This window comes from Meles meles, chromosome 21, assembly GCF_922984935.1.
Source record: "Meles meles chromosome 21, mMelMel3.1 paternal haplotype, whole genome shotgun sequence".
In the NCBI taxonomy this organism is placed as follows: Eukaryota; Metazoa; Chordata; class Mammalia; order Carnivora; family Mustelidae; genus Meles; species Meles meles.
Genome location: NC_060086.1, coordinates 20,110,493 through 20,137,565, shown reverse-complemented (window position 1 = coordinate 20,137,565; position 27,073 = coordinate 20,110,493). Strand labels below are relative to the sequence as shown.

General features: G+C 46.7%; 2 protein-coding genes and 1 non-coding gene across 3 annotated transcripts; 1 reads left to right on the top strand and 2 right to left on the bottom strand.

The window, feature by feature from the left end:
• Positions 1-5,043: 5,043 nt before the first annotated feature.
• Positions 5,044-8,395, bottom strand: ZNF785 (zinc finger protein 785). The gene is given in 3 exon segments (XM_045992938.1): positions 5,044-5,095; positions 5,148-7,600; positions 8,299-8,395. Coding segments are annotated over 2 exon segments (1,005 nt in total). The 3' UTR covers positions 5,044-5,095; positions 5,148-6,692.
• Positions 8,396-15,606: 7,211 nt separating this feature from the next.
• On the top strand, positions 15,607-15,713 carry LOC123934306. Its single transcript, XR_006816774.1, has one exon. It is a non-coding gene; the product is annotated as a U6 spliceosomal RNA (small nuclear RNA).
• Positions 15,714-19,327: 3,614 nt separating this feature from the next.
• On the bottom strand, positions 19,328-25,570 carry LOC123933482 (zinc finger protein 689). Its single transcript, XM_045992704.1, has 3 exons — positions 25,065-25,570; positions 24,694-24,807; positions 19,328-23,153 (listed from the first exon to the last, which is right to left on the bottom strand). The coding sequence occupies exons 1-3, from the start codon at positions 25,267-25,269 to the stop codon at positions 21,973-21,975; spliced, it is 1,500 nt and encodes a 499-aa protein (XP_045848660.1). The 5' UTR covers positions 25,270-25,570; the 3' UTR covers positions 19,328-21,972.
• Positions 25,571-27,073: the final 1,503 nt, after the last annotated feature.

Here is a 27,073-nt window from a genome sequence, read left to right as displayed (position 1 = left end):
TTACCGTTGGGACCACGGCTGCGGAGCGCGTCCTACTCCTTGCACCCGCGGGACGGCTCTCGGGTCTCTGGACTGGAGCTTAGGGGGAGGAACTTTGGTTTATGCGGTTAGAATCGGAGTGGGGAAATTATACATTATATTTTAATTTTCTGCAAGTTAATATGCATGGTTTTTAAAAAGGAGTACAAAGGTTTATAATGAAAAAGGCAGCCCCCGTACCCTTCACCTTTGTTCCCTAGAGACCACTTTGTTGAACTCGTTTTATGAATCCGAGTTATATCATACATACAGTAAAATGCACAGTTCTTCAGTGTAAAATTGGCTGAATTTTGACGAACACATACAACCGTGTTAACCATACCCTCAAAACAAAATACAGAGCATTGATGACCCCTGCATGTTTCGTTGTGCACACTTTTAAGTCATTACACAATTTTTGACTGTGGTAAAATACAGGTAACAAAAATTAACCATTTTACACCTTACAATTCAGTGGCATTTAGGACATTGACAATATGCAACCATCATCACTACTTTCATCGCCCCTAAAGGAAACCCTCTACCCTTGGAACAGCCACTCCCCCATTTTCCCCTGCCTCCCTCCTTTGACAATCCCGAAGCTTTCTGTTTCTGTGAATTTACTTTTTCTGGATATTTCCCATAAATGGAATCATGCAATATGTGGCCTTTAGTGTGTGATTCCTGACAGCAAAATGTTTTCAAGGTTCATCCATGTAGCATTACAGGTAAGGTCAGCATTACCTTAATTTTTTTTTTTATGGTTGAATAATATTCAATTCAATTCAATATTCAATTGCACGGATACAGGTTTTCCCTGCTATCCCAAAGTAGAACATTTCTATGAAACCTTTCATAAGCTGAAATGATGTAAAGCAAGGAAGCAATTACCATTAATTTATAGGGAAAATTTTTTGAGCATTCCCAGACCCTATAACTGACCTCTCTTAGGCTCTATTGATGCCTTAGGACACATCTTGTTTAACGATGCACAAAATAAATGTAGAATAAGCACAGATGCTCACATAGTTCAAAGCTATAGTAGCTTGATGCTGAAAGCCTAAGTGTAGGTCCCTGGGAAGGACCTTGATGGGGCCACTCCTGCTGCTCGGCCTGTGAGCTGCATCTAAAAGAAAAAATCCTCTTCAGATTTATTTTGGTTAGTGAAACAGGTACTAATATAGGTTTTCCTTAAAGCAAAGTAGCCTAATGGGAACTTTCAGAAAATGAGGGGACAGCTGGGGCACCTGGGTGATGCAGTCGGTTGAGGGCATCTGAATCTTGGTTTGGCTCAGGTCTGATCTCCGGGTTGTGGGATCGAGCCCTTCATCGTCCAGCCCGGTGCTCAGTCTGCTTGTGTTTCTCTCTCTCTGCCTCTGCCCCTACCCCCTGTGCTCTTTCCCTCTCTCTCTGAAATAAATAAATATTTAAAAAAAAAAAAAGTGAGGGGACACCTGTATGCTATATTTTATTTATCCATTTGTCAGTTGATGGAAATTGGAGTCGTTTTTACCTTTCATGTTGCTGTGAACATTTGTGTAAGGCATTTTATTTAACCGCTTTGAGATAAAATTCACTCGTTAGATAACTCACGTATTTAAATTGTACAGTTAAGTGGGTTTGGATATATATGTTATTTTTTTAAATTGCAGTAAAATTACACAAGACTTAAAATTTGCCATTTTAATCATTTTTTAAATCATTTTTAAGTTTACAGTTTTGTGGCATTAATTACATTCACAATGCCGTGCATCTGTCCCCACTATTTCCAAAACATTTTCACCACTGCAGAAGGAAACTGAGAATCCACAAGGTGGTTGCTGCTCATACTTTTCCCCAGCTCCTGCTAATTTCCAACCTGCTTTATGTGCCTGTGAATTTCCCTATTCTAGGTACTTCTTGTAAGTGGAACTGTGTAACACCTGTCGTTGATGTCTGACTTATTTCACTGCCATCTTAACTATTTTTAAATGTACTGCTCAGTGGTATTAAGGACATACACATTGCTGTGCAAACATCACCACCATCCTCTCTAAAACTTTTTCATCTTTACAAACTGGATCAATACACTTTTAACACTCAGCCTTTCTTCTGGAGTTTTTTGTTTTGTTTTGTTTTTTTTTAATAGATTCTTTAGATTCTTTAGATTCTCTCCCTCTGCCCACGCCCCCAACACTCCTGCTTGCGCCCACCCCTTTGCACGCACGCGCACGCTCTTTTTCTCTTGCTCTCTCTTCGAAAAAAACACTTTAAAAAAGTATGCTTTTACTGTTGTTGCTTGATATATTCATTTTATTTTTATTTATCGATTTTTAAAGATTTTATTTATTTATTTGACACAGGGCACAAGCAGAGGGAACAGCAGGCAGAGGGAGAAGCAGGCCCCCCACTGAGCAAGGAGCCCAATGTAGAACTTGATCCCAGGATCCCGGGACCATGACCTGACCCAAAGGCGGCCACTTAACTGACTGAGCCACCCAGGCACCCCTTATTTTTATTTTTTAAAAAAGATTTGATTTCTTTGTCAGAGTGTGCATGCACAAGCAGGGAGAGTGGCAGGCAGAGGGAGAAGCAGGAGGCATTCCTTGATATATCCATTTTAGAAATTATTTGTGGGCATCCGGCTATGATACTTACTTAGTTTCTAGGCCCATCTCCCTCAGTTCTCTCCCAACATAATGCAGTAAATTGCTATAAGATTTCCTGGGGCGCCTGGGTGGCTCAGTCAGTTGAACATCCGACTCTTAGAGTTCCACTCAGGTCATGGTCTCAGGGTTGTGAGATACGGCTCCACATTGGGCTCTGTGCTCAGTGCAAAGTTGGCTTGTCCTCTTCCTCCCCCTCTGCCCTCTCTGCTCATACGCACAAGTTCTATCTAAAATAAATAGATAGATCAATAGACAAATAAAATCTCTAAAAAAATTTCCTGTATATGCTGTAATTATGTTTCCTTGCTTACCAACTATTTGCTCTTTTTTACTGAAACATATTTGACATCAAACATTGTAAATGTAAGGTGTATGACACATTTTGATAAATTTATATATTGTAATGATTGCCATTGTCATTGTTTGCCTTTTAAAAATTTCCAGTTGTATTCCCTTTCTCCTTGCCTTATCTGTGCTTTCTGCTTTTTTTATTTTTGTTTTTTTATGAGATTTTATTTATTTATTTGAGAGAATGAAATCGAGGGAGCTCACAGAGTGACAGAGAGAAGCAAACTCGCCTCTGAGCAGAGAGCCCAGTGCAGAGCTCGATCTAGGACCCTGAGATCATGACCTGAGCTGAAGGCAGATGCTTAACCGACTGAGTCACCCAGGTGCCCCCATTTTGTTTTCGTTTTTGTTTTTAATATTTTATCTATTCATTTGAGAGACGAACATGATCGGGGTCACGGGCAAAGAGAGAAGCAGACTCCCTTACTAAGCCACCGGGGCTCCCCTCTTCTTCTTTAAGTTGTTCTAAATTACTGGGGATAGCATCAGATCTCAAATTACCATTTTTTCCCCTGGGAAAGCTCCTTCTTTGACCCCTTGGTCTTCTCTCTCCAGACTTGCCTGAGCCTCATCTGTCATCCCGGGTCTGACTTCCGTATTGTCCAGGATTGTAGCCTCTGCTTCCTAGATTCAATATGTTCCTTTTTTTTAGTGGAGATGGATCATCTTACTGGCTTGTGGCATTGGACTATAGATACTAGATAGCTTTGTCCTCTTGGGAATATTCCTGCAATCAGGCAGGATGCCAGGAGCTAGCTGCTAAGCATGGGGCTAGTCGTTGGGTTAATGAACAAAACCTAGGTCCCTGTTGACAGCAGTCCACTGTCTGGTCTTGGAACCTTGAAACTCCTTGCTTGGCTCTCCTACCTGCCGGAGCACACACACTCTCTCCTTTGTGTTCACAAATGTTCTTCATGGCTGACTAAGTTACTGCCTTCTCCATCTTCATATTTTCTTGCCCCACCCTTGTGATTTTTCACCCGGAATACTTACGGCTTTTGGGATGACTTCTGCTGATTTCACCTCAACAATTACTTGCTTATTTTATAACTTTTTAAACTTGAGTCCTGATGAGGCCTCAGTGCACTCATTGTGGTGAATAGCGTAGAAGTGGAATAAAGCAAAATGTATTGTCAGGGGCGCCTGGGTGGCTCAGTGGGTTAAGCCTCTGTCTTTGGCTCAGGTCATGATCCCAGGGTCCTGGGATCAAGCCGCACATGAGCCCCACATCGGGCTCCCTGCTCAGCGGGATGCTTGCTTCTCCCTCTCCCACTCCCCCTGCTTGTGTTCCCTCTCTCGCTGTCTCTGTCAAATAAATAAATAAAATCTTTAAAAAAAAAAAAAGAAAAATCGATCTTCAGCTAGGAGTCTCTTTCTAAACAGACAATCAACTTTACCTAAAAAGAAACCACAAAGGATTTCACCTGGACCAAAAATTTTTTGCCTTTGTTTACTCAGGTACTATGTTATAAATCACTTCTTTTTGTACCAGGGATGGAGAAAACTGAAGGAGATGGAACCAAACAGTTAACCCGGGGGGTTAACTAAGGAGATTGAAACAAACTTTTAGGACTAAAACTGCCCCATCCTAAGTGGCTGATGTCATGTTTTTCCTGCCAAACATAAAAATACAAAGATGCTCTTGCTTTCAAATTGTTTTATTGCCCACCAAATTGTATATGTTTGTTCCAGAATCTTAATCAGATATAATTATAAGAAGTTACAAAACAGACAAAGATAATTACAGTTCATAAATTTTACTAGTCTATAACAAGCTGCATTTGAATTTTTTTTTTTTTAAGATTTTATTTATTCGAGAGAGAGAGAGTGCAAGCAGAGGAAGGGGCACAGGGAGGAGGGCGAGAATCTCAAGCCGCCTCCACACTGAGCACAGAGCCTCACATGGGCTCAGTCTCACAACCCTGAGATTGTGACCCAAGCTGAAACCAAGGGTTCAAGGCTCAACCGACTGAGCCACCCAGGCACTCTAGTGCATTTGAATTTTTTTTTTAAGATTTTATTTATTTATTTGACAGACAGAGATCACAGGTAGGGAGAGAGGAAGGGAAGCATGCTCCCTGCTGAGCAGAGAGCCCAATGCGGGGCTCGATCCCAGGACCCCAGGATCATGACCTGAGCCGAAGGCGGAGGCTTTAACCCACTGAGCCACCCAGGCGCCCAGTACATTTTGAATTTTAAGGGAGAGCTGCTGTTTCTTGCGTAAATCTCAGCCTCTGTTGAAGTGTTTAGGAGTGAAGAATAATGATGCCTGCAACTTACTGTGAAATAAAATAAGATGTATAAATGAGCAGATAGGGGATGGACTGTCCGATTGGCATGTGATAAAGCAAATGTAGCATAATTATAGAATCTAGATTAAGTATAGACGTCGTGGGCGCACTCAGCCACTTGTTCTTCAGACCACGATGACGTGTGAGGTGCTTTCAGGTTTTTTCTGACAGCCCTGTGGAGTAGCCAAGCGAGACAGTGAAGGCTTAGAAAGGTTGAATGACAGGCTTACAGTCCCACACCTAGTGGGAACTGAGCCAAACCCGGAATCCAGATCTACTAGTTCAGGAGAGACTATGTGGTTCAGTAAAATAACACCCCGTTCCCATTCCTAATCATCTTCGGAACCCAGAGGTTCCAAGAGCAGTCCTTTGTTCACAGAGATACTCGTGTCCCCCAGGTCTGCTCCTGGCATGTGGTTCTGCTTAGTCCCACCCACGTCCTTATTCCTCTTATTCCTTCAATAGTCTGATCAAAAGTACCGCTAGTGGGTCAGAGTGGGTCAGAAAGATCCTAACTACTGACACATACAAGCATACACTAAAAACTAGACTGGAGATACTTGGCCTTGATTTCAAGCCTACTGGCAGGTTATTTACTCTCTTAAACAAAAATGCCAGCATTATGTTTCCAGCTGCTATGGCCCGAGAACACATCTTCATTCAGAAGGTGTAAAATCCTGACAACATGCAAATATCTGAAAAGAAAAACACTGCAATCACTGATTCATAAAATTTGGAGGGGAAAAAACAACCTTTAAGCTAAGCTTGACACTTCTGTGCACCCTGTGCGATGTGAGCATGGGGCAGGACAGTTCCCCACCCGAAGCCATTGTTCTCCTCCCTGTGGTCACCTTCAGGACTTTAAGACCAAGAGTGCCAACAGTGGCTTGACGCTGCACGTGTTTCCTTGCCAGATGTCTCATCGACACTGGCTAAAAGAATCCTTGGGTGAGCTTCCCCTACTGAGGGTGGGCCCAAGGTGTCCCTTCTGTTCCAGGGGATACTCAGAATGTATATGGGCTCCTTTAATGGGTTCTTGCACTAAGGGGCCCCATCTCTGAGGAACAGGAGAGACACAGACCAGAAAGCAGAATGCTCTGAGGGAGAGAACAGTCCAGGGAGAAAAGCCAGGTAGGTGAATGATTTCCTGTGAAAAAACGCCAAGTGGGACTTGGAAGTGGGAGCGAGAGCCTCAGAAAATGGGTTCAGCCTTCAGGTGGCCTTTCAGATTCCCTCTTCCTTCCGAAGGACCAGCTCTGTGCTCCCTGAACTCAGAGCTTTGTTTTCCTTAAATGCCTACTTCCTTTCCATTCATTCCTTATCCCCCCAATACATAAACTTTGCCTTTTCCTTTCCAAAGAAAACAGGTCATCTCTTGTGAGCTCCATCACCCACATTCTTGAAATATATCTGGAAAGCACCGGAAATGAACTGGGGGATCCTGGCCTCCCAAAACAAGGACTGGCTCCGAGAGCCCTGCTGCAGGCCACTGCCACCTCGGCCTCTTGCCAGAGCGATGGATCCACTGATGGGCTTCCAAGGCATACTTGCGCTTGAAGCCCTTCCCACACTGTGGGCAGGGGAAGGGTCGGCTGTCAGAGTGAATGCGCTGGTGACTGAGGAGGAGAGAGGAGTAGGTGAACCGGAGGCCACAGTCTGGGCAGGGGTAGGGCTTCTCGCCTGTATGGGTGCGCCTGTGGATGGCCAGCAGGGAGCTGTAGGCGAAACGGAGGCCGCAGCTGGGACAGCTGTAGGGCTTCTCGCCTGTGTGTTTGCGCTGGTGGATGGCTAGCAGTTAGGGGTAAGTGAAGCGACTTTTGCAGTTTGGGCATGGGTAGGGCTTCTCCCCGGTGTGAGCCTGTCTGTGGATGGCCAGGGAGCCCCTCTGGCGGAAACGTCGCCCACAATCAGGGCACAAGTAGGGCTTTTCCCCGGTGTGGATGAGCTGATGCTGGAGCAGGTACTTGCGCTGGGAGAAACAGGCCCGGGACTGGTCACAGGGGAAGGGCTGCTCCCCAGAGTGGACCCGCCTGTGGGTGGCCGGGAGGGAGGGGTAGCTGAAGTTGCGGCCACAGTCTGAGCAGAAGGGTGATCTGCGGGTTGTAGTGTCCTTGAACCAAGGCTTGACTGGGCTCTGCCCTGAGTTCCAGCAGAGCTCCGAGCAGGTGCTTCTGTGACCGGCACCCGGTGGCCTGCTGGATGGTGACCACTCCTCGAGAGACACTTCCTCACGCTCCATCTCTTTTTGCTTTGGACTCTTCATCAGTTCTTTCTCTTCACGCTCATCCCTGGATCCTGAGACAGGGGGAAAGATAAAAGCTGAAACTCAGTAGCACGTTCCATACAGTGGTCTGCCCTAGGAGGCAACATGAATGTCTGAGCATATGGCAGTCTTCTGAGACTGGGGCCTCATCAGGCCCAGAAGGCCATCCCGGAGTAAATGCAAAATTCATCATCTGGCTGGTGTTAACACAGAAAGCTTTGAAAATGGGAGATAAATGGAGGTGTCAACAAATTGAACCCCTCCCTCCTCTGTCAGGCAATGAGGGTGGTGATGGACCCAGCCTTCACAGAGCTTACTGTCCTGAACTTGTTTATGATCCCTTCCCAAAATAGCCATTAAATGATCTCCCTTGGTGCTTTCAAGGCCATCGCCAAAATGTCTACACTTGGGCTATACTCCAGGTTCCACGGGAAGACCTGGGAACAAGCATTTATTATGACACGGCTGCAGAGAAAACACGCTTTCTTGATGTTAAAATCTCTGATGAGTGATATCATCATTACAGTGTGACCCACATCATACCCAAAAGGAACATCTGTCTTCATTTCATTACACAACAAAAAACAAATTACAGTTGTGTTTTGCCTTTCGCTTGGCTGCCCTGGCAACTCAGGCGCTATTTTGCACTAAGCTGGGGTTTCCCTGTATAAGTGGTGCTGTAAGTCCCAATTTAACGGTTCTACGAGCCATCTTGCAGTGAGACTCGAACTTTCTGGGGATGAGGTATAGAGACACGATGGGGCTTTGGACGGGGCGGTGTGTACTGTGGATCCGAGTTGGGGCAGGGGGTTCTCAAAAGGTCCCATAGTGGATTTGAAGTGAAGTACCTGTTATCTTCCCCTGTCTCTGATGACAGCTGCTGGGGTCTCACCCTCCGGATCCTGGGCCTCCGGGCTCCACGCCTCCACCTCTCCTTCCACCCAAGAAATAAAAGCGGGTTTGGGGCCTGAAAAGCCTGCGGAGGGGAAACATTGGGTTCGGCTGAGGACCCGAGAGGGGAGGGTAAGGGTGCTCAGTTCCCACACTTCCAGCCCACTTGTCTCCGGGGACATTAGTCCCCCGTTCCCATGGATTACTGGGTCCTGGCTGGACCGCCGGGCCTCACCAAGCGCGCCCAGGTGGCCGTAAGTTTCCAGCATCACGTCCCGGTACAGGGCCCTCTGCGCGGGCCGCAGACAGCCCCACTCCTCCGGGGAGAAGTACACGGCCACGTCCGCGAAGCTCACGGCTCCGGGGCTGCTTTCTCCGGTCAGCCCGCTCCCGGCCTCCCCGGGTACATCCGCCAGGAGCGGAGTCAGGGGCGGCGCCATGGGAAAGCCCTTTAGTTTTACGCCAAGAGAGGCTTCCTATCTTCTGAAAAAATACCTTCAGGGCCATAACACTGCCCTTGACCAACATGGCGTCTCTCCGGCCTCAACCTCCCTTTCCTTTCCGGTCGCCTCTTAACGCACCAAGGGGAAAACCAGAAAGGAGACTGGCCCCGCAGCGCAGCAAATCGTAGATGACATGCGTTGATTGGACAGCGCCTAGCTGACCGGTGAAGAAGGAAGGCTGTGATTGGTTACGCTGGAGCGGCCTATTTGAAAGGCTGAAGGGAAGGGAGCGACTGGTCCGCAGGTGGAGGGCGCTGAGGGGCTAGGAGGCTCTCTTTTTACCTGCTTTACCCGAACGGGACCTAAAAAAGAAGTTTTGACGGGTTGGAGCTACTCACTTCTGCTACTCCATGAGACCTCTTGCGAGCAGATGCAGATGTCCCGGGCTTGTAGGTGAGTAAAAGCCCACGGGCAAACGATTCTGGAGATGATGGAGTGAGGGATGGCCGGTCCCCGCCTGCTGTGGGTGCTCAGGGCAAGGCTAGCCCCTGTGCCTACCGGTATTTGATTTGGTCCATGCCCTGATGTCACAGATATCTTGCCTTTCACAGTCGCAGAAGCTGAGGAACTGAAGGCCCAGGTCACTGCTCACCGGCACCAGAGCCAGATTCAACGTTACTCTCTGGCTTCCAGGTTCAGCTAAGTGCTTCGCTAAGTGCTTACTGTACCCTGTCTCCGTTGGAAAACTTGTGTTTAAATTACAGCTTATAAACACTAATAAAACTGGGAAACGAATCAGATCATCTCTTAATCTGTTTTCCAGAATTTTCCATCTAAGCAATATTTATAGGAGCAGCGAAGAAAAGTTCTAGAGCTGTAACACAAAAGCTCTAGAACTTTTCTTCGCTGCTCCAGTGAAGCCACTTTGAAGACATAGTATAGCTTTTCAGTTTATGTGGCTATGCATTCTATTTCATAATATAACCACATTCAATAGAATGCATAGATTTTCAAGTGTTGAACACTGTTACACTACAGGGGGAGTGTAAGTTGGTACAACTACTTTGGAAAACTGGCAGTATCTACCAAAGCTGAATGTATGCATACCTACGACCCAGCAATTCCACTCCTCCCTGTATACCCAACAGAAGTGCATAGGTATATTTACTGAAAGACGTGCTCAAACCGTCACAGCAACACTAGCTGCAATAGCTAAAATCAGGAAACTACCCACAACAGTAGGAAAATAAATAAAAATATTGTGGAATATTCATGGGGATGCTATCACAGAATACTATTCAGAAATGAGAATGAGTGATCTAGAACTACATGCATAATATAGATGAATCCTGCAAACACGCTGTGGAGCAAAAGAAGCCAGACACAAAATAATATGTAATATGAGATTCCACTTATATAAAATATAAAATCTGGCAAAACTATCCAAGTTATTGCTAATCCAAGTTTTTGTTTGTAAAGTACTGATAATATTCTTCTTCTTTTTGAGAAGCATGGCTTAAGGTCTTTTATTTATTCAGGTGGCCTGGCAAACCGAGTAAGGGACACCAAAGATGTCCATGTTCTAATCCCTGAAACCTGTGAATATGTTATATTGGCAAACAGAACTTTGCAGATATGATCAAGCTAAAGATTTTCAGATGAGAAGACTATCTTGAATTATCCCAGTGGATCTAATGTAATTACAATGATCCTTATAAAAGGGAGACAGGAGGCTCTTCTGGGATTGGAGCTGGTTTGCAGCATCATGGCTACAATGATGGTCAGAACTGTCATTAAATACAGGACCCATTATGATGCCTCCCTCAGGAAAATGATGAAGAAAATAGAAATAAAGGGTTCTTGGGTGACTCAGTCGGTTAAGCATCTGCCTTCAGCTCAGGTCATGGTCCCAAAGTCCCAGGATTGAGCCCCACATCAGGCTCCGTGCTCCGTAGGAAGTCTGCTTCTCCCTTTCCCTCTGCTCCTTCCCCCACTCATGCTCTCTCTCTTTTCTCTCTCTCATTTACTCTCTCAAATAAATAAAATCTTTTTTAAAAAATCGAAAGAAGCCAGCACTCCAAGTACACTTTTGCTCCTTCCGTGGCAGACCAAAGATGAAAACATGAGCCATGATGATCTGGCGTTGTGGTTCCTGCATGAAAATGGTAGTTTCTGGACCTACAAGCCCACTTCTGTTGTGACAGTGAAGTCTGCCATCAGATGACTGAAGGAACTTTTTTCATTGAGTTAATTTATATAAACAAAAGAAGAGAGGGAGGAGGCAGGAAGATCAAAGCCGAAGAAGACGTGACAACAAAACAGGTGGGAGTGATGGATTCCTGGAAAGAGGACACAAACCAAGGGCTTTGGGCAGCCTCTAGAGACTGGAAAAGACAAGGAAAGGATTCTCCTCTAGAGATGGCCAAATGCAACCTTGCTAATACCTTGATTTTCATCCTGTAAGACCTATTTTCAAACTTTTGACCTACAGAATTGTAAGATAGTAAGTTTGTGTTATTTTAAAGCACGTTTGGTAATTTCTTATAGTAGCAATTGGAAACTAATCCAGGTAACATTACTGAGAAGCTGTTTCTGAGCTTTGTCAAGCACTGTATTGGGTGTGGGAGCTTTCTCCCAGCTCTGAATTCAAGAACTGAAGATCTGCAAGAAGCATTACTCAAAGAGATTATGCTGAATGAAAGGAGCCGTGGACAGGAGAATACACACTGTAGGACTATTCTGGCGGGATGTGGATGGGTTTAATCAGAAAGGGAACTTTGTAGGATGATGGTAATGTTCTATATCTTGATCAAGGTTCTGGGTGTAAGCATTGTCAATACTCCGCAGATACACACTTGAAATTTGTTTGCATTTTATTCTATGGCAGTTTATTCTTTTTTAAAGATTTTATTTATTTACTTGAAAGAAAGAGCACGAGAGGACTCAGAGGCAGAGGGAGAAGCAGACTCACTGCTAAGCACAGAGCCTGAACCAGAACTTGATTCCAGGACCCCTGGGATCATGACCTGAGCCAAAGGCAGTCGCTTAACCAACTGAGGCACCCAGTGCTCCTCTATGTCAGTTTAACTAAAAAAAAATATATATATATAAAGCAGATATGGAGCTCTAGTTAATGATGTGCATGCTGAAATGTTCAGGGTAATGTGTACTGATGTTGACAGTTTCTTTGAATGGCATCCAAAAAATAAAGTGGACTGGAAGAGAGGTGGATAGTTAATGCAATGAAGTAAGTACAATAAAATGTTAATGCTAGAATGAGGTGGTGCATATGGGGGTAGTCACCGTGAAATTCCTTCAGCTTTACATTTGAAAGCTTTCAAAATAAAATGGGGAAAAAGAAAAGAGAAGCAAGCTGGATATTGTCCAGAAAAGGCATGAATAACCATTTTTTAAAATGGTTATTAAAGTAGCATTTCGTGTGTTCACAATATTTGGCAACTTCCACCTGTCTTTCAAAACTTTGTCACCTTTGTGATTTTGATTTGGTTACATTGAATCTGTAGATTTTTTTCGGTATTGTGGCCATCTTAACAATAGCCTTCCAATCCATGAACACAAGGTGTCTTTCTATGTATGTAAGTCTTTAATTTCTTTCAGCAGTATGTTGTAGTTTCCAGTGTACAAGTCTTTTGCCTCCTTAGTAAAAGTCATTCCTAAGTATTTTATTCTGTTTAATGCTACTGTAAATGGAATTACTTTCCTAATTACTCTTCTGGATTGTTCATTGCTGAACAATGCAATTGATTTTTGTGTGTTGGTTTTGCATCCTGCCACTTTGCTAAATTTATTTCTTAGCTCCAACAGTTCGTGTGTGTGGACTCTCTAGGGTTTTTAGATATAAGATCCTGTCATCTGTGAATAGAGATCATTTTACTTCTCCCTTTCCACTTTGGATACCTTCTGTTTCTTTATATTGCCTCGTTGCTCTAGCTAGAACTTACGATACAGTATTGAAAAGAGGTGGCAAAAGTTGACATCTTTGGGGCTCCTGGCTGGCTCAGTCGATAGAGAGTATACGACTCTTGATCTTGGGGTCATGGGCTTGAGCCCCACTTTGGGTGAGGAGCTGACTTTAAAAAAATAAGTAGGGACGCCTGGGTGGCTCAGTTGGTTGAGCAGCTGCCTTCAGCTCAGGTCATGATCCCAGCGTCCTGGGATCGAGTCCCACATTGGGCTTCTTGCTTGGCGGGGAGCCTGCTTCTCCCTCTGCCTCTGCCTGCCACTCTGTCTGCTTGTGCTCACTCTCGCTCCTCTCTCTCTCTCTGACAAATAAATAAAATCTTAAAAAAAAAGATTTTAAAAAAATAAGTAAAATATTAAGAAAACAAGAACAAAAACCTGGGCATCTTTGTCTTGTTCCTGATTCTAGGGGAAACTTTTCCATCTTTCTCCATTGAGTGTGATGTTAGGTGTGGGTTGTTCATCTATGGCTTTTATCATGTTGAGGAAGTTTTCTTCTATATCGAATGTATCAAGAGGTTTTTTTTTTTCATGTTTTTGTCATGTTTAGTTTTGTCAAATTCTTTTTCTGCGCTGAGATGATCATTTTTTTTCCTGTCCTATTATTGTGGCATAGTACATTGACTGACTTTCATCTGTTGAAGTCTTCTTGTATTCCAGGAATATATCCCACTTGGTCATAGTGTATAACCCTTCTAATATGCTGCTTTGGTTTGCTAGTATTTTTTGAGGATTTTTCTATCAATTTTTGTATGGGATAGTAGTCTATAATTTTCTTATAATGTTTTTGTCTAGCTCTGGTATCAGTGTAGGAGTTTTTAAAATATATTCAAGACTCAAACCCCTTTTCAGATATATCTGTTGGAAAGAACTTTCTCCCATTCAGTAGACTGTCTTTTAATTCTCTTCAAGATATCTTTTGAAGCACAAGTTTTAATTTTGATCAAATCAGTGGATCTATTTTTATCTTTCATCATTTGTGCTTTTTGTGTCAGAGCTGAGAAACCATTATCTGATCGAAGTCACAAAGACTGACATCTGCCTTTACTGTTAAGAGTTTTATAGTTTAGCTCTTACATTTAGGTCTATGGTTTGTCCACACTGAATTAATTTTTTTTAAATTTTTTATTTATTTGACAGAGAGAAATCACAACTAGGCAGAGAGGCAGGCAAAGAGAGAGAGAGGAGGAAGCAGGCTCCCCGCGGAGCAGAGAGCCCGATGTGGGGCTCGATCCCAGGACCCTGGGATCATGACCTGAGCCGAAGGCAGAGGCTTTAACCCACTGATCCACCCAGGTGCCCCTTGAATTAATTTTTTTTCCTTTTTTTTTTAAAGATTTTATTTATTTTTTGACAGAGAGAGAGATCACAAGTAGGCAGAGAGGCAGGCAGAGAGGAGGGGGAAGCAGGCTCCCTGCTGAGCAGAGAGTCCGATGTGGGACTTGATCCCAGGACCCTGAGATCATGACCTGAGTCGAAGGCAGCAGCTTAACCCACTGAGCCACCCAGGCGCCCCCTTGAATTAATTTTTTTAAAATATTTTACTTATTTATTTGAGAGAGAGAGCACAAATGGGTGGAGGGGCAGAGGGACAAGCAGACTCCTTGCTGAGTGGAGAGCCTGATGTGGGGCTTGATCCCAGGACCCTGAGATCATGACCTGAGCCAAAGGCAGACACTTAACCAACAGACCCAGCCAGGTGCCCCAAATTAATTTTTATATATGGTTGAAGGTAGGGATCCAGCTTCCTTCTTTTGTATGTGTATATCTAGTCCCCACACCATTTGTTGAAAAGACTGTTTCACTTTTCGAATTGTCTTGGCAATTTTGTTGAAAATCAGTTGATCACAGGGGTGCTTGGCTGGCTCAGTTGGTAGAGCATGGGACTCTTGATCTGAGGGTCATGAGTTCAAGCCTCACGTTGGGCATGGAGCCTACTGGAAAAGAAAGAAGCGGGGGCCTGGGTGGCTCAGTCACTCAAGTGTCTGCCTTCCGCTGAGGTCATGATCCCAGGATCCTGGGAGCAGCCCCACATCCAGTTTCCTGTTCAGTGAGAAATCTGCCTCTCACTCTCCTTGTGCTCCTCCCCCTATTCATGCTCTCTGTCTCAAATAAAATCTTAAAAGAAAAAGAAAAGAAAAGAAAATCACTTGATCATAAATACAAGGGTTTATTTCTGGAAGGACATTTTCTCTCATTTAATGAATTCCTGTCATGTAACCCTTCCATCCTTCAGTTGCACAGGAGTGTCCGCTGCGACCTAAGTGGGAGTATAATGGCTTAAGTGAAAATGTTGTAAGGTCCTTATGTTTTGCTTATAGTTTGGAGATTTTGTTCATTAGATTTTTTTCCTTCAAAAGCTAAAACCTTTTAAATCCTTTAGCAAGTCCCTGTGAAAATACTATACTGTGTACAATAAAAGTGAAAGTTGAGTACCTAGTATCCGATGCTTAACTGACTGAGCCACCCAGGTGCCCCAGTATTTTTCATTTTAGATTAAAAATAGGGGCACCCTGGTGGCTCAATCAGTTAAGTGACCCACTTTTCATTTTTGCTCAAGTCGGGATCTTGGGATCTTGGGATGGTGAGATCAAGTCCTGCATGGGGCTCACGAAAGGTGTGGAGCCTGCTTGGGATTTTCTCTCTCTCTCCCTCTGCCCCTCGCCCACAACTCACTCTCTCTAGAAAAAATAAAAAACAAAATTAAAAATAGGCATATTACAGAGCTTGCTTCGGCAGCACATATACTAAAATCAGAATGAAACAGAGAAGATTAGCATGGCCGCTGCTCACGGATGACCTGCAAATTCGTGAAGTGTTCCATATTTTGTGCAGTCCCCCCACCAAATGGCCACACTTTCCGGATGAACTTGTAGGAAATGATAGGAGTCAAAGCACAACATGTGACACTGAATAATGAAAATTGTGGCATTTTGCTAGAAAAATACTAAAAATTAAATAAAAAGAGGCATACAGATAATGAGAAATGTTGGACTTAAATATGTGTTGAAAATTTATGAGTAACTTCCAAAAGAATAACTTTCAAAGAACAAGGGGGTGAAAACCTGCATAAAGAAAGAGTACGTAGCCAAAAATCATTAAGTCAATATACAATGACAAATTGAGAAAAATATTTGCAAATTGTATTCCAAAGAACTCATTTCTTATTAAAGAACTACAAATGCAGAAGCCAAAGGCTAACAACAGAAATATAGGTAAACAATATAAATGGCGATTCACGTAAAAGAAAATCCAATGTCTTAAAGCATTTGAAAATATAATCACTTGTAACAGGGAAATGCAACATAGAATTGCATGATGGTATTTTCAGCTTTCAGATGAGCAAGGATTGAAAAGTTTACTGATGGGAGGGGGGAAGGTTTGCTGAAGAGGGTGGGCAGGGGGAAACGTTTGCTGACACTGCTGTCCCAAAATAGTCCCCCTCGTCACTCATCCCCTCATCCTGCACTGAGCACTTCCTGATAATGGTTTATCTTTTTCTTTAGCTTGGAATCTCCATGAGGGCAAAGACTATATTGTCCACTGTTGCATTTCCATCTCCTAGAACATCACATGGCCTGTGGCCTTTGCCCAAGATACTTGTTGAATGAAGGGATGAACGATATGCTGTGTTTCAGGAGTTGGAGGCAGTCACACATGCTGCTGATGGGAGTGTAAATTCATGCCACCTCCTTGGAAAGCAATTTGGTAATAACTATTGAAATTGATGAAAAAGTTCTGGATATAGTGACGGTTGTACAACATTGTGAATGTACTTAATGCCACTGAACTGCACAGTAAATTTTATATTTTACCACAAAAAAACCCACAGTTTTGGAACTGCCACAGCAATGTAAGAGATCAACTTTTTTTACCTCCAAAATTTACTTCTTGAACACCATTTGTAGGAGATTTGTACAAAGTAGCCTGTGAATGGAATATTTTATTTGTAAGACTGTTTCCTGGTTAGCAGCAGGCAGGCCCAGGAACGCAGACTTGCCACATGGCCACAGCTACAGGCAAGATGACCCGATTCTGTGGTGACATCTTTTATTCTGGGTGATCCTGTCCCTTTCACAGGTATGTTGCCTTTCACTTTCAACTCTGTAGGAGTGTTTCCTGGTCTTGCTTTTGATGACCCGAAACCAGTAACCTCTCTATTTTTTTAAAAGATTTTATTTATTTATTTGACAGTGAGAGAGGGAGCGGGAGAAGCAGGCTCCCCTCCAAGAAACGAGCCAGATGCAGGCCTCAATCCCATGACCCTGGGACCATGACCTGAGCTGAAGGCAAATGCTTAACTGACTGAGCCACCCAGGCACCCCTTCTCTGTGTTTGCTGTTAAGCTTTAAGTCGCAGGACAATCATGATACTTTTTCTTTTTTTTTTTTTTTTTTTTTTTGCATTTTCCTGGCTTCTTGACCAGTTGCTCTCGGAACTTGGGAAAATGTATACATTTCCCAAGAAATGCTGAGAAGGAATATCTATGTGTACACACTAGAAGGAACCACAAACGGCACCAGGAACACTAGAAGAAAATGGGGCATGAAAGCCAAGTTATGAGAGCGCTTCAGTAGGAAAACTAAGATAAATAAGATAAAAATTAAATTATTGATTTGCTAACTAAGTCCTGAGGTGTCTTCAAGGACAGTTTCGGTGGAGTAGTACCTCATATAGCAGCCAGCTCTGGAGGCAGACCTGGCTTGGAATCCTGGCTCTTAGGTTTACCAGATACGTGATCCTGGACAAGTTATTTAATATTACCAGTGAGCCTCAGTTCCCTCCTCTATTAAAGGGAAATAATACCTACTGTCAGGTGTGCAATTTAAGGTTACCTATTGTTTCATGGATGCTGGCAGAAGACAAGAGATGCCAATGTTATGGACAAAAGGCCTTATTCATGGCACAAGCCAACTGAGCATCTTGTATGTATCGGCTCTTTTGCCTCCTAAGCCCCACAGGCAGCATGCGGGGCAACAGCGAATGGCACTGTGGAGGAGGAACAATGAACTTGGGGAACCTGGTGCTTTATGGTAAGTAGTAAGCAAGCTGCTCTTTGTCCCACATAGAGACACTCCTTCTCCCTCACGGTTGCTTAATGCAAACACAACCCAAAGAAATGGCTGGGGGAAGAGTAAACGAGTAGTCAAGGCCTTGTCTCCCCCACCCCACCCCAAACTCTAGGTTATAGCTTACTAAAGGAAAAGGATACAGATTAAAATTAGCAAAGGATAAAGGTGCATGGGGCAAAGTCTAGGAGAAACCAGACACGAACTTACAAACTTGCAGGTGTCCTTGTCCCATGGAGTTGCCCTTTATTCTCCCAACAATGACTTGTGACAATATGTGTGAACTGTTGCCAAGCAGAGAAACTCACTCAGGCCTTGGTGTCTAGGGTTTTTATTGGGGAGTTAGTTACACAGACATGGAGACTCACGTGACTGACCTCAGCTGCTCAGACTCCGTCTCCCAGAGCAAAGACAGGCATTCATCATAAACCACACTGCTGGGATAAACTCATCTGGTCAGACTGGTACCGCATGACTCGAGGCCTCCAGCGTACAGGAACACCCTCATCAGGCAAAATAGTACAAGGGCTCAGAATTTACCTCCCAGGAAGGAGTCAGGTGCTAGTCCTGAAGATGAGCTTTCTTTGGAATGTGCAGGGTTTGAGCAGCCTGGGCATTGTCCTTTTCTGCACACGCCTGATCTTCATGAGTCCAGTGCCTCGTGAACTACAGTGATGTTTTGGATCTCCGAGAATTAGGATGTGTCTAGATCCAACATCCAGTAAGCCCTGAAAACTCTAGTTACTTCCCCTTTTCCTGTGCCCTGCCACCCTGGGAAATGGCTGCAGGTGCATTTGGAAAAGGCTCGAAGGAACGTATACAGCATGTCTTCACCAATATAACATAGTCCTTCAACAAGGGACTCAACTTTTCCTCATTCGGGAGCCTCTAGGTCTGGAATCCACTCATCTAACCATTTGTTGAAGGCAAGGCCTTGCATTTTTGGCCTACACAGCAAGTGTGGGGCAGTGCGAGACACACACGGAAGCACATCTCGTGACAACTACTTTGTGTGGTTCTCATCCACATTACATGGGAAGGTATGTACAGTGCTTTACACAGTACCTGGCCCATGGCAAATGCTCAACACGGTGGCTATAACACTGTTGCGGTAGGCCAAGGAACACAGTGAATGCAGGCTACTGTTTCAAGAAATTTAGCTGAGGGTTGCCTGGCGGCCTCAGTTGATAGACAATGTGATTCTTGATGTTGGGGCTGTGAGTTTGAGCCCCATGTGGGGTGTAGGCATTGCTTAAAAATAAAATCTTAGGAGCGCCTGGGTGGCTCAGAGGGTCAAGCCTCTCCCTTCGGCTCTGGTCATGATCTCAGGGTCCTGGGATCGAGCCCCACATCAGGCTCTGCTCAGCGGGGAGCCTGCTTCCCTCTCTCTCTCTGCCTGTCTCTCTGTCTACTTGTGACCTCTCTCTCTGTCAAATAAATAAAATCTTTAAAAGAATAAAATCTCAAAGACAGATTTTAGACTGGCATGTGTGTGTTCCAGAAAAGAGAGGGGCTCTGAAACCATAAAACTAAGAGGAGAGGAAGAATAACAGATGTAGCAAAGTCCCTGAGAGGGCAGTAGGGGAAATCATGAGCACAGCTGTGTTGGTGACCATCGCGCCTAAGAAAAAATACTGGTCAAAGTGGGGAATGCAATGTTAAGAGCTCCTATCTGAAACCTTGGGGTTTTTAGTGAAAGAGAAGGTATTCACTGGTTAAGGATGTAGGGAAGACTTAAGTCATACTGGAGGCTCACTGAGGTTGGAGATCAGGAAAGGTGTGCTGGCCCCTGTAGGTCGCCTGCAATTTTCCCCTCTTTGCAGCTCATGGGTGATAAATCAATATTGGGAGGGTGGATTAGTTCATTCTTTGGGTTGCAAGTAACAGAAACTCAAACTACCTGAAACAGAAGGGGAATGAATTAGAAGGATACTGGGGTCTCCCACTGAAAACAGGGCCAGGATCACAGCTGGTCAGGAATGGACGCTGGGACTGAAGTGCCTTAGGGAACCTAGGCAATTGTCAGTCATCCTGGCCTTCCACTGACCGCATACACCCTGGAACTTGGCCTTCCAAGCCTTATGACTTACAGTCCAGGCCCAGAGAAAAGTTACAAAATTCCTAGGCAGGGTTGGGTCAGCCTGGTGATTAAGAGTAGAACAGCCACCTCTAATACAGAGCTAAGCACACATTCGAATAGCTCTCTGTTAGAACAGGGCAGGTCTCCGTTGAGTAAAAATTTTTACCCAGTCAAGGACCCAGACTTACAGTTTATAAACAGGGATTCCACAAGGAACATCATTTATCGACATTTTAATGAGACCCAATCTGGTATGACCCCTGTCTTGGGGCAGCTCATCCATTCATCCAAGGAGAAACAGACAAATAGTTACAATGCATCTTGCTAAATACCAGAACAGAGGTAATTACACATACTGCGTCCCCCCGCCCCGGCTGCTCTCCCACTTTAGGGCTGAGATTAGGAGAGCTGAAGGAACAAGCAACAGGGGTAGGAACATGACTCACTCCAGCTGTTGAATAGGAGAGAAGTCATGTTTGGGAATTCCAATTTGGTGCAGCTACCCAAGGCAAAGTAGCAGGCCTTGTTCATTTAATGCAGTAAAGCTTTATTGAGCATCTACTCAGGGGCAGGTGCCAGGGAGGCATATCAAAGATTAAGACATGTTGCTGCCGCTGCTTTGAGGAGCTTCTATGAGGAAGGCAGGCATAAACACAACCTGATGGCTGTAGACTCCTCCTGCCTGTATTCAAGTACTTGGCTTTCTGCCCTCCTTGAATGGCCTCACCTCACTTTATGAAAAATGTTGACTGAGGACTCACGGAAGGTTCTGTGCTGATGTCTCCTTATTCGGTTGAGAGTCAGGGAGGAGTGAGACCCAGTTCTCAAGGATTTTCTAGCCACTGGCTGCCTGAAACTAATCCAAATCCCCTGAAGTGCAAGCTGGTCCCAGTTTTACCTCTTGCTGCTAGACTGTAGCTCCCCTGCTTCTCCTTAAAATCAGTCTTCTCCCAAAACTCACTTTGTCTATGTCCCAGACCCAACTTGAATCAATTTTCCAAACACAGGGGGCAGAAGACTTAGCTTCACAGTATGTGGTTAAAAAAAAAAAAAAAGCTTAGGTATTTACGTCTCCGTAAACCAATGAAGCCCTGCTCCAATGTCACCACCCCCAAATTCAGTGCAATCTAGAGCTGTTCAAAGAAGTAGAGACAAGGAGGTGTGCACTGTACACTGTGGTGCTGGCTTATTTTTGGATGACCCTTTAAAAGGGACACTGAAAAACCAACACCTGTTTGGAGTGAGATCACGTGTGAGAACTAAAACCCTGTCTTTAAGGAACAATTGACCAAATCATGCTGTTTAACCTGAAAACGTGGGCAAAGCAGTTGTGGTTAAGTTATCTGAAATGCTGTCATGAAGATGAAGTATTACATACTCTGGGTTAGGCTTCTAGGGAAGGAGAAGGTGGTACTTAGCCGCCTTCTAAAGATCAGAGCTATCCCACAACGAAATGACCTGCCTTGTGAGGTAGTGAGCTCCCTGTCAAGGGAGGTTTTAAAGCAAAGGGTTAAAAAAAAAAAAAAAAACCACTTGGCAGGAGTGTTGAAGAAAGGGGGCTAAACCAGGTTTGTTTAAACCTGGTATGGAGGAAGGGGCAAAGGAGGGCAAGATACTGGCCCCCACCATCTGTATGCACTAACTAGAAAAGCAAACAGCCCCTAAAATGGATGGGAGAACTTTTAGCTCCGATATCCACACACAGAAATTCTTTTGGGATAGGGTAGCCTGGAAAACAACCACGTGATGTCACCTCTCCTAACGGGACTGTTCTAGACACATCTGGTAAGGCAGCCAGTGTGAGAAAGACTCAAGTTCAGGTCGCCATAGCAGGAGACTTGGGTGTTCCTTCTGCCTCTGCCTTGTATGACCCGGGGCGTCACCTTCCCTTCCCTGGGCCCCTCCATGAAATGAAATGAAAAGCTGCCGTCCTTCCTGTACTAAAGGGCACTGCCCTTCTGGGCGGCCCCCCCGGCAGCTCTGGGGCCGCAGTTCGGGGCTCTGGGGCTACACTTGTGGACGGCCAGAGACCACCTCTGACGGAAGCAACGGCCACACTCCAGGCAGGGGAAGGGCTTCTCCCCCGTGTGCAGGAGCTGGTGCTGTGCCAGGTGGCTCCACTGGGCGAAGCGCTTGGAGCACAGGTCGCACGCGTACGGCCGCTCGCCGGAGTGCACGCGCCGGTGGCTGGCCAGGAGTGAGGGGTAGGCGAAGCGGCGGCCGCAGTCCTCGCAGGCGTGCAGCTTCTCCTCGGTGTGCGTGCTGCGGTGGATGGCCAGGGAGCCGCTCCGCCGGAAGGCGCGGCCGCAGTCCGGGCAGGGGTAGGGCTTCTCCCCCGTGTGCAAGAGCTGGTGCTGGAGCAGCGTGCTGCGCTGGGAGAAGCGGGCCTCGCAGTGCTCGCAGGCGTAGGGGCGCTCGCCGGAGTGCACCCGCCGGTGGCTGACCAGGCGGGAGGACGAGGAGAAGCGGCGCTCGCAGTCTGGGCACGGGTAGGGCTTCTCGCCCGTGTGGATGCGCTGGTGGATGACGAGCGCGGTGCGCTGTCGGAAGCGGCGGCTGCATTCCAGGCAGGTGTAGGGCTTCTCGCCCGTGTGCGTGCGCTGGTGGATGGCGAGCAGGGAGGGGTAGGCAAAGCGCCGGCCGCAGCTGGGGCACTGGTGGGGTTTCTCGCCGGTATGCGTGGTCCGGTGATTGGCCAGGGACCGGCTCCTCCGGAAGCAGCGGCCGCAGTCAGGGCAGTGGTAGGGCTTCTCGCCCGTGTGGATGACCTGGTGCTGCGAGAGGTTCTTGCGCTGGGAGAAGCGCTTGCCACACTGGTCACAAACATAGGGACACTCACCAGAGTGTGCCCGCCGGTGACTGACCAGCAGGGAGGGGTAGGAGAAGCGGCGCCCGCAGTCCGGGCAAGGGTAAGGCTTTTTCAGATTCTGGGCACACTTGTGGCTCTCCAGGGCCAGCCGGTCAGGGAAGGTGCAACCACAGTCCGGGCAGATGGGGCCCCCAGAGGTCTGCCTGGGGATTAGTCGGGGTTTGCTGGGCCGCCGGCCTCGCTTGCCCTTTCGGGGGGCCTCCTTAGGTGGGAACACTTCCTTCTCTCCATTCTTCTTTCTGGTTCTGGTTTCTACGGACACACAGGGAGACATTAATTTAACAAATACGGGGCCCCTGCCCTTGCCTATGGCAGTGTTATAGGTTAGAAGGCGAAGACATTCAACCTGTCTTCAGGGAGTGTTAATGCCACAGACATCCCGCTGTGACACAACCACTATAGAAACGGGGAGGACATTCCAGGAGTCCCCAGCTCCATCTGGAGAAGTCGGGAAGTGTTTCTTGCAGGTTCTGCAGGCTTGAGAAATTAAGTTTTTGAAGCGGTAAGTATAAGGCAGGAAGTGGGAACATGAGGTACGGGCTGGCAGGGACTAGGTCATAAGGCTCTCTAAGCCAGTGGTTCTCAAATGTTATGGTGATCAGAGAATCATTTGGATGGCTCATTGAAGCAATTTTGGGTTCAGCAGGTCTGGGATGGGGCCCAAGAATTTGTATTTCATTCTTTTCCGGGTGATGCTGCGGCTGGTCTGAGAACTACATCCTCAGAACCACTGCCATTCAGGACCGTGAACTCTATTTTATCCAATGGTTCTCAAACTTAAACATGCATGCCAATCTGCTGGGGCTGTTGAAAGAGAAATACAAAGTCCTAGACATCTATCGGAGTAAATCAATAGTTCTGAGTCTGGGAATCTCTATTTTTTTTTTTTTTTAAAGATTTTATTCATTTATTTGACAGAGAGAGTGCACAAGCAGAGGGAGCTGTAGGCAAAGGGAGAGGGAGAAGCAGGCTCCCACCGAACAGAAACCCTGATGTGGGGCTCGATCCCAGGACTCCAGGACCATGACCTGAGCCAAAGGCCCATGCTTAACCGACTGAGCCACCCAGGCGCCCCTAGGAATCTTTTTTTTTTTTTTTTTTATCGAGTTCCCCAAGTGACTCAGAGATAACTGACAGCCATTTGACAACCTACCGTGGAAAAACGGAAAGGTTTTTAGTAAGGAAGTATCATTTTAGTAAGGAAGTATCACTTAGTAAGGAATTATCTTGGAAAGAGAGCCCCGGTCTCAGAGAATCTAGCACAGAAACCTCAGTCCAGATGCTTACATCCAGCCCCACGGGTGGATCCGGGGCCCTTCTCCCTGACTGGCATTAAGGAGAGCCTTGCTTGATCCCCAGGAGAGCGTAGATTCCTGCACTGATTAGGAGTCACCCCACCAAAACGGCAGAAAAGAGGACTCTGCACCCCCAGGCCCCTGTTCCCCATGAGATCCCTTCAACCCAAATCCAGAAACTTAGGGGGGTATCTTGCGTCTCAGAGCACAGTACAGAGCAGACTGGGTTCAGGGATCCTGAGAAGGAGGCCAGAGGGTAGCTCCTTTGAAAAAGCTAACGGATTCATTCAGGCAACAGAGAACTGCAGACCCTTAGTTTGCAAACTGACATGTAAATCACCCTATGGTGGGACCCACCAAACACCATCAGAGAGACAATACCCTGAAGCTGTGAAAACAATCGGTAAATAAAGCATTAGAGCATGGGTACCCCTGGCCACTAACATTCTAGACAGAGTTTAGAGGCTGCAGGCCCTGCACGGGCATTTTTCACTCACTTCTTTGGACTGTTAACCCCCTTGGGCACTCCTGCGGATCCAAGGCAGCGGGTTCCCAATCATCGGTATTTCGTTCCAACCAGGAGATGAGGGCTGGTTTGGGACCTGAGCACCCTGGGGAAGGAGAACCAGTCAGACACTTCAGCTCCTAGATAAGGCTGGGTAAAGATCTACCGGTGTCATCTCCTGCCAAGCCCCGCTCCTCCTCCCCTGACACAACCTGGTCACGGGCCAGACCCCTGGACACGCTGAACGCCCTGCCGTCGGCCCCCGCTTCCCCCCCCCCCGCCCCCCACCGCCTTCCCCCACCGCCCGACCTAAGCTCCTCCATCCCTTCGGACCCCGCGGAAGCGAACTGGGCCGGGCCTCACCAAGCGCGCCCAGGTGGCCGTAGGTCTCCCGCATCACGTCCCGGTACAGGGCCCTCTGCGCGGGCCGCAGACAGCCCCACTCCTCCGGGGAGAAGTACACGGCCACGTCCGCAAACTTCACCGCCCTCGGCCTCCTTCCCCTTCTCCGGCCGGGAACGGGCTCTCCTGGTCCCCTCGCGGAGAGCGGAGCCGAAGGTGGCGCCATTGGACCCCAGAAGCCGGCGCCACGGCCTTCCCCGGCCCGGGCCCCTGGCGGACCCCGGGATTTGGGAGCCCCCGCCGCACCGGAGCTGAGCGTGCCTGGGGAGGCCCTGAGGGAACCGGAATCGGCCGCCCTGTGGGGCTAACGGAAACCTTTTGCTGTTATTCAGGCAACTCCTGCCCGAACTTGGGGGAAAGGCACCGGAAGATGCCTTCGGGGAAGATGGCGGCGCTGCTACCGCACCGCCTTAGCCTGGAACACAGGCGGCTTCCAGCTATCGATTTTATTGACCCGAGCGCCATGCCGGCTTCCTAACCTCTTTGCCCTCAAGTGTGATGGCGCTGCGATTGGGCTTCACGCCCTTTTTTCCCCCATTCCATGCGCTCATTGGGCGGCGACCGAAGATCAGGCGTTCTGATTGGCTGCTGGCGAAAGCGGCCTGTTTGAACGAAGCCAACGGAAGCTTAAGGGCAGGAAGCCGACCTTCCGCGCCGGGTGCCTGCAGCCAGATCCGAGGCGGGCGGCGGCGACTCGGCCAGGCGTCAGTGACTGGCCCCTGTTTTCTGGCAGGCGCTGCCCCGCTGAGGGACGGAATGATTTGAGTGACGGAGCCCCTCGGGCCAACCGGGGCTGAGATTACCCCGGGTGGCTTTCTGAGAATTGGACAATTTCCTTGTTGCCCTTTTGGGAGGGGAATTAACGTTGGCGTTTCCCGCGCGCAGGCACTGTTCCCCTGTTACACATTTCGTACTTTTTCCCCTCTTTGCTACCATCGTGTTAAGTGATGGTCATCATCCGGTTCTACTGATAAGGAAAATCTCAGAGGGATGCTGTTAGTAAAGAGAAGGAACAAGGATTTAAACCCGGGGCTGACCCGGCCTTTATCCAAACTGCAGAACAAATTCGCTTGTCAACTCAACAGTCTGAGCTCCTGGCCTCTTCTCAGGTTCAATCTTCTGCACATGTCCCCATACTTTGTTTACAGGACATCCGTCCAATGTACAAAGCGTAGCTCTAGGCAGTTTGGAAATAAGTCATGCACCATGCTCTGAATGGAGTTTCTAGTTGACTGAGGCATATGCATTTACAACTAATAACAGTGCTGTAAGCATGTACGTGAAAGGCGGAAGAAAATTGCTGATGGAACCAGTCAGCCCCGACTCCATCAGCCCCCAGCTCCTGTGTAAGTGTGCAGGGTTTTACCAGTTCAGGGTCATCTCCCAGGGGATTTGAGGGTCAGCAATATGCCATTTACTACATACTTCAGCTGGTGACATACATATCTCTCCAATCCATTAAATTTTTTTTCAAAGCACCTACTATGGGCAAAACATTACACCACGGAGAGCCTCGGTGGCTCATTCCGCCGGACATCTGCCTTCTGCTTCAGTCGTGATCTCAGGGTCCCAGTTGTGATCTCAGGGTCCTGGGATCAAGCTGGACATTGGGCTCCCTGCTCAGTGGAGAGTCTGCTCCACACACACCCCCCACCCTCCTCCCTGCTTGCTCTGTTCTCTCTCTCTCAAAAAACAAAAACAAAAACACTATCCCAAAGCCTGCAAGGAGTAAAGACAACATGTCAGGAATTCACAAGATAACATAGGTCGTAAGAGATTCCAAGGAAGATTGACTTTGAACAGAGGAAGTAGGAAACACACACACACACACACACACACACACACACAACTGCAGTAAACATTGAGTTCTACTCTGTCCCAAGTATAGCGATGGTTTATTGAACAAACTACTGGGGGGAATGTCAAGCTTGTCAAAATGAGTAAGACAGAGTCCCCTCTGAATGACTTCC

Excerpts from the sequence above, each read along its gene's own strand:
- LOC123933482 (XM_045992704.1), bottom strand. The coding sequence starts at position 25,269 with ATGGCGCCACCTTCGGCTCCGCTCTCCGCGAGGGGACCAGGAGAGCCC. Across the intron at positions 24,808-25,064 it reads CGGCCACCTGGGCGCGCTTG|GGTGCTCAGGTCCCAAACCA; the intron begins GTGAGGCCCGGC and ends CTCCTTCCCCAG. Across the intron at positions 23,154-24,693 it reads GGGGTTAACAGTCCAAAGAA|AAACCAGAACCAGAAAGAAG; the intron begins GTGAGTGAAAAA and ends GTGTGTCCGTAG.